The sequence below is a fragment of the Oryzias latipes genome, chromosome 11 (assembly GCF_053564925.1).
Source record: "Oryzias latipes strain Hd-rR chromosome 11, Olatipes_Hd-rR_3.1".
Taxonomy (NCBI): domain Eukaryota; kingdom Metazoa; phylum Chordata; class Actinopteri; order Beloniformes; family Adrianichthyidae; genus Oryzias; species Oryzias latipes.
Window position 1 is genome coordinate 6,900,474 of NC_136247.1, and position 7,534 is coordinate 6,908,007.

At 39.2% G+C, this 7,534-nt stretch overlaps 1 protein-coding gene across 5 annotated transcripts in view; it reads left to right on the forward strand.

The window, feature by feature from the left end:
* runx1t1 (RUNX1 partner transcriptional co-repressor 1) overlaps window positions 1-7,205 on the forward strand; it is a 69,666-nt gene extending 62,461 nt beyond the window's left edge. For all 5 annotated transcript variants that reach the window (XM_023960155.2, XM_023960153.2, XM_023960154.2 and 2 more), the window contains 2 exons: window positions 1,837-2,027; window positions 2,383-7,205. In XM_023960155.2, the coding sequence (XP_023815923.1) occupies window positions 1,837-2,027; window positions 2,383-2,733 (542 nt within the window). In that variant the 3' untranslated portion in view covers window positions 2,734-7,205. The remainder of the gene's footprint in view (window positions 1-1,836; window positions 2,028-2,382) is intronic.
* Window positions 7,206-7,534: the final 329 nt, after the last annotated feature.

Sequence of the window (7,534 nt, forward strand, 5' to 3'; positions counted from 1 at the left end):
AGTGCCCTACTGCTTTTCCCCTTCACCTTAACCACACCAGCCTGCAGCAACACAATAGAGATGCATAATTTAAATGTAAATGGCCCAATTTGCGTACACAATTAGTCAAGTTAAAGGCTTGATGGGAGCAAACAAAAAGCTTTTACTTTGACAGTCAGTCAGATTTTCTCTGCTTAATACTCATATGTGGGGTTTGGTAAATCCAATAAACAAATACATATAGACTGTATAATTAATGACTGATGACATAAGATTTATTTTTTATTTTCAATAAATGGTTTGGGAAAAATTCTCTGATTCTTACATTTCTAAAAGTCCAGCAGAGTTGGTTTTTGGTTTATTGATCCACTGATAAAATGCTTCTCGAACATAAGGGAATACCTTATCTGTCGTGAGGTTTGTAAAACCCTAATCTCAATCCTAATCTGAAACAACATACAAAACCAAGAAGAAAACAGACAAGAATTTATGAAAAAATAGTTTTACTGAAGCAGTAACACAATTTTTGCTCGTTTTTTCTAAACTCCACAGACTCGACTTATAGACTTATCGATGAACTTTTTATTGAGCCCTGCAGACAGTTAGAGTTTGCGTCAGGTGTAAATAAAGACATAATTTCCTCTTAAATCTTAGCGGTCTTCTGCTCTGCGACATACATCCTGTTACAGAGCTGCTAAACTTGTAAAATGCTAAATGTTTTTTCTCCCATAATCATGGGTATAAATACATTTTAACCTGTTTGTGCTCATCTCTAAAATCCTGACTTATTCTCTTGATCTGGGAACAAAAACTGGTTAAGTTTGAGAAAATCTTTCTTTTTTTTTCTGAAATTCCGAATATAAAAATTGATTTGAATGTTGAATGTGTGCCATATTCTTTATAGAAACAAATACAAATGATGTTCTTGTTTATTTAAATCATTGTCTTTTTTGAAAAAAAGACAATAGGTTGAGATTATCTTTGTGCCAAATTGTTATTTAAATGCAAAAAAGCAGATTGACACTGACATTGTTTAACCAAGCAGTTTGTGTTTCAGGGAAAAACACAATTAAAGGTTTTATTTTAAAAAATGCAAATAGTGCAATTAAGTATGATACAGATTACATAATTAATCCTGGGTTTGTAATAACTCAACATTCAGTTGTGCTGAAAAAACAAACCCACTAATCATAAGTATGATATGGAAGAAGTGTGATAACATTTTACATTGAAGACTTTTCACACAATTTAAACAAATTTTACTACCTATATATAAACAGTATTTCCTCAAAAAGTGGACCCAAAGTTCAATAACTAACTCCAACCAACTGAAAACTGCTAATAGCTGGTAAACATGCATCCTGTGTATGTTGTGTAGTATTTCCTTGAAGTCCCACTCTGATTATCTTTTGATCTACTTTCAAAGCGTTTTCAAAGTGCATGATGCCGTTTTTAGCCGAAATCCAAATACCTGTGTGAGTGTTTAGGACATAGTCTCTGCAGAGCTGCAGTAGTTTATCAAATATTTGCCTCTGCGTTGTGAGCGGGACTGTTGGAGCCCCCCTTCCCCTCCCTTCTCCGAGCTCTGGAGCTTGTGGCCCTCCTACTGTATTTTCTACATCACAATACGCTCTTTTTCAAACACATTTTTTAACCATTTGGATAAAGACATACCGGTACTCTTAGCATTATTATTATTGTCTTCATATATTTTCTTAATGTTTAGGAAAATGCCAGAAGAACATGTGATTAACACCAAAATTATTGGTGTGGCTTTTTTTTGTGGCTTTTTGACCTGATGCAGACTAAAGATGATGGACTAGAGGACTGAGCTGTATTGTTTTCATGTATTTCCAGAAGAGGCAGTGAATGAAGTAAAGCGGCAGGCCATGTCGGAGCTGCAGAAAGCCGTGTCAGAGGCCGAGCGCAAAGCTCACGAGATTATCAGCAGCGAACGGGCTAAGATGGAGCGTACGGTTGCCGAGGCCAAGCGTCAGGCAGCCGAGGATGCGATCTCCATAATCAACCAGCAGGAGGATTCCAGTGAGGTAAGCCCACAAGCACATCACCTGAACTGTCTGTGGCTTTTTCTATGTGGAGTTTACATGTTCTCCTTGTGTGTGTGTGTGTGTGGGGGGGGGGGGGGGGGGGGGGGGGGGTTGTGGGTGAGGTTGACTGGAGATTCCAAAACTGCCCCCCAAGCTCCAAATGACCCCCATGATCCTGACAGAGATGCGTGGATGGTTATGGTCATTTGAAACCTCACATTAAACCGTTAAAATTACATTAACTGATAACTTTACATCAATGTTTCGTATAGATATATATATAGATATCCTAAATATTGGAGTAGAGGTGTCTGGTTCAGTGCATTGGTTGACTGTGCCTCCACCTGTCCCTCAGAGCTGTTGGAACTGTGGTCGTAAGGCCAGCGAGACGTGCAGCGGCTGCAACACGGCTCGCTACTGCGGCTCTTTTTGCCAGCACAAGGACTGGGAGAAGCATCACCACGTCTGCGGTCAGACCCTGCAGGCCCAGCAGCAGCAGCAGCAGCAGCAGCAGTCCAGCCAGCAGCAGCAGCAGCAGCAGCAGCAGTGTGTTCCAGGGTCAGAAACCCCTGCCCCCATAAGCTCCTCCGCCTGCACCCCCAGCAGTGGTACCGGGAGTCCAGCTGCGACTCCCCCTGCTGCGACCCCCCGCTCATCAACCCCCAGCACCCCGTCCTCCTCTGCCCTCGAGGGCACACCACGCTAAGAGATTTCCGTGCGGCGGCCGGCCCTTGTCCTCAAACAGCCTGACTGTGATCGAGATTCCAAAACAACAGAAAGAGACGGAGATGCTTCTGTCTGTCTTGCAGAGGAGTCAAGGAAGGAGGAAGATGAAATCCATAATCAGGTCATATTGACTTAACGTGACTTTAAGGAAACACAAAGATATTCTTTGTCTTGAATGAATGAATTTAAATATCAACACTCCTTTATTGATACACTTTGGCTATTCTTGCTGTCTGTTCGTCGTTGTACCTGTTGTTGTTAATGTCGTCATCTTAGCTTCTCTCATTTGCTAATGTAAATACGAAGAACTTGATCAAAGATGATCTGGAGCTCAAGACATCCCCATTTTCAAAAATGCTTTGATGTTTCATTCCCAAAATTTGGAAGCTGCTGCACCTGGAGTGCACAACAAGGCAGTGCAACATTACCAAGACATCTTAAGTCGGTGTTATGCTACGTTCACAACGGGCGTGTGTCGTGCGTTCAAGAACGCATTCTTAGCCTAAAGTTAGAAGAGGCTTGGTGCAAAATGTGAAAGCAATGCATATGTTGCAAATCTCGCTGCAGGCTTTTTTTTTTCCGATTACAATACACGAAAAACCACAAAGAATGCCTCCTACATAATCAATTTTCAAACGGTTGGCAATTCCATGAATGAAAAGGGATACCATCCATACGTCCCTACCAAATTCAAGTCCCTGATTGGTCAAAGTTCAACCTAGTTTAACCCTCAACATACGTCCAATGGCCATTTTGTACGTAGATCCCACAAACGGACGTAGAAACTTGCGTGAACGCAGGAGTTTTGAACGTGGAAACCTGAAAAGTGCATTACCATACACATGTCATTGAAAGTGGTTGCTTGAACACAGATTTCTGAGACCCGTGTGAACGTAGCATCAAGAACGATTAGGTAAAAGTACTTAATAGAAACAATGATAAAAAATACGTTTTCTGCCTGTGGAGGGGAGAGTTGCAATTCCGGCCCACAGACCGCCGTGAAACGAGCAGATGTGCAGCAGATTGCAGGCAGAGCCAGATGTTCAAGCAATGTTATTTCCTTCTCACTTGTAATGATAATCCAGGTCAGTGGGCTGGGAAATACGAATCCACCCCCACACCCTTACAAAAGGATGTAAAAAGGGGGAATAAATAGTCATGTATTCTTGGACAAAACTTTGCCAGTTTGTCCATTTCAAACAAACAGAAAGAGAGGGTAGTTGATGTCAAATTACCCATGAGCCACTGGAGCTGGTGCCCAATAAAGTGGAGGTTGGCTGATGCCCTCCTGTTTCATCTTTGAAAATACCCATTACTCTTGTTTTTCCTCCTTCCTGTATTTATCGGAGTGTTTAACACTTCTGTCCTGTGGTGTCACCAATGGTAACTTATTGTAAATGCATAGTAATTCAGTCACAACTCCAGTTCTTCAAAACTCTTTTTCTCTAGCGAGTGCAAAAAGAGATTAAAAAAAAGGAGTGTTATTTTTTTCCATGCTTCTTTTCTATTCTGTGCAAGTGATAGATTTCCTGTAGTTTGAAACTTTTCTTTCTCCCCATCCTCAAGAAAAAGACACAAGCTAAATCTCAGAGCTGCTACTTGACCCAGATTTTTTTCTGAGAACTAGCATGTTGCGTGGAATGCTAAATGTTTTGTACAAGAGACATCCATTAATGTATTTGCACTGTCATGGACGTTCTTTTGGCATGCCTCTTTTGCAGAACACTCGTGTTGTCGATACGGAGCCATAATTCATTGACTGTTTTTGTCTTTGGTAATGTTTTTTTGTTTGTTTTGTTAGGGCGTGGGGAAAATGTAAAGGCATAAAATCCATTTATTTTTTCTACTCCACGTGCTAAGCAGCCATATTGTCATATTGCTTTTCTTTTTGAATAGTTACAGACAGTGCATGCACATTTGAGCAACGTTTGTTAAATATTTGTTGTTTTTGAGGAAAAACTGCAAAACAACCAAAAAAAAGTTAAATTAAAAAAAAAGAGAAAAAAAACATTCTGACAAAGGAATTTTCCAAATGCAGAGGTGTAGACTCCCATTGACAGCTTTAACACAGCAAAAGCACCAGGTAACATAGTATTATTACAAGACTAAACACACCAAAAACAGCCAAAGACTGACACCAAGGACCAAAATCCAGACTTAAACAACTTTTTCAACAGAGGTTTGTCCACCTATTGTTTGTTTCACTGCATGTGATCTTATTTATTGCAAGTTTTAAAGCAGGTTTGAAAGCCTTTTCACACAGCCACTACGTACATTGTGCGCATTTTCTACGTATGAAATGTGCGACTTTCATGATACATGCGTGATTTACGTAATTCACAAGTGTTTCTTGCGTTCGTCAGTCGTCGATGTGCGCAGATGTTCGTAAAGGGTTTCGACCCACATCTCTTCGCATTAATTTGGTTTTGAGCTGTTCACTTCTTTTGGTCAGTTGAGAATTACGCCGTTCACGGCTATTTTATGTAGTTTGTGCACAATTATTACGTAAATCTTACGCAATTTTGCCTGATTTTTGTAAGACGCACACGCAGATTTGTGGCATTCCACGAAAGACCTTTTTACGCGTACCACCGATGTACAACTTTTATCTTGCGTATACAGCGCACACATCACGCTAAAATGATGTAATTGATGCACAAATGAAATGCATATAAACAGCGCAAAAAATCACTCAAGTTCTACATTCTATGTGCCCTTTGCGTGGTTTATTCGTACTTCTTCTGTGCTTTATCTGTGATTCATTCGTAATGCATCTGTGAAAATTTCACAGAGAGACCACAACTTCCTTCACTTTTTCCATGTATATTCACGTGTGACCAATTTTCATCCGTGCTATATGCGCAAAATGCACATAGTGTCTGTGTGTCACAGCCTTTAGTTTGCATTTTGAAAAAAAAAAGGCGTAAATCAAACATTTTGACCATTCAAAGCAGTGTCAGTTGGAGCAATAATACTTAATGAGACAGAATAGTTTAACAAACCATTTTTTTATTCCTTTTCTGCTCATTTTCCCACAAATTTGATCATTTATCAAAAAGATGGGATCATTGGTTTCCAACATCCAATTAAAACAACCTCTCTTTTGCAGAAATAGAGCACTTACTTCACACACACCTTGGTGCTACAAAGAAGCGCGTTACAAATAATTCTGACCTCAAAGAACAAGTGGTGGCCCGCACATATTTTGGGCTGTTGTTGCTTTTTCTTTTTTTTGTCTCCTTCCTTGTCAAAAATAAAACCCACTCAATATTACAAACAGTTAAAAAAAAAACTAAACAAAAGGTGTCTGACACCTTAAGATGTGACTTCTCAGAAGTTAACACCAACAAGGTTTAAAATTCACAATAAATAACATCTTTGTTATTTATTATCAGGGCAAAATCTGAGTAAAAGACAACAAAAGGTTATATTTCAGCTACTTTGTGTGTTTTTTCTTCCCTCTTCTATGTGTGTTTTGCCACAAACTCCTCTGTGGCAAACAAGTCTCACTCTACCTCTTACAGCACGATAAGAGCATCAGTCGCGGCGCTGAGACTGGTCTAGTCAAAACCAAATGGGCACAAGAGAACAGGAAATCAAGAAAAATAAAAACCCAAAGTCAAAGCTCATACAGCTGCAAAAACCATATCACTACTTGGTAACAATGCAGACCTCAGAAGAAATGAATAGAAATGAGAAAAAAAAGACATTTGCTACGTTCTTTATGCCTGTGGCATTTGAAAAAGAAAGGTTCTAATTTTAAATAAATTGTTCTCTACTCCTGTTTTGGGTAAAACAAAAAAAGAAACAAAAAAATCATTTTCTCCTTTTATCTTCCCTCTTTTCTCTTATTTTTTTCTCTGTTGTGAAGACATGCTAATCCGCTTGTCTCTCTGTCAGCCGGAGGATTTACTAAATTAAAAGCCTGTAAATTAAAATAAAGTGAAACTTAAAAAAAAATTAAAAAAAATAGGATTGAGGCATGCCTGGTTTTGAAAGTAGGAGGGGAACACTCGCAAAGTTTCTGCTTATTCGGAAACACCAGGAAGTTGGAGGGGCTTAAGGCCCAACAGTGCATAGCGTAGCATAAATATGGAGAAATGACCTAAGTTTTGAGGGTGGGAGGGGTTATGTTTTCCTTTTTTTTTAAAGAAAAATTTATTGTGAAGAAAAAAAAACTCAAATAATTTGAAGTTGTTGTGCAATATTTAATTGAAACAGGAAAACCACAGGTTAGTGGTAGACTGACACTAAGCGGTCTTTACTATCGCTTGGGGTCAGTGTCCTCTGGAGAGCTTTGCAGTCTACTATGTCAGAACTGTGGTTTCTTGTTGACCTTTTTCTTTTTTTCTTTTTTTGGGGCTGTAAACTATGGTCTGTCAGTCTGTGAAACTTTGCAGTATAATTCTGGTATTGTTGTTCTCTTACAGTGTAATAAATATGTTAATTGAAGCCCAGTGATGTGAGAGTGGTGTTTTTAATCCCAGATTAACAGGAGGTCAGGTTTGTACGACGTCATTAAACAAAAGTTCAATTGCGAGATTTAAAGTGGTAAATTTATGAGAGAAAAACTCGTAAATTTACGACATTAAAGTCGAAGTGTGCAAACAGTGCTGCAGCATGTGAACGCCGCGCAGCAGCAGAGCAGACAGACTAAACTTAGTAACGCTCCAAATGTTTGGAAGCTCATTTTTTTGATTTAGGATTTATTGGTAACGCTTTATTTTACAGTACAGTACTTACGGTGTACTTAGGTGGTATTTACATGGTCCTTATTGTGA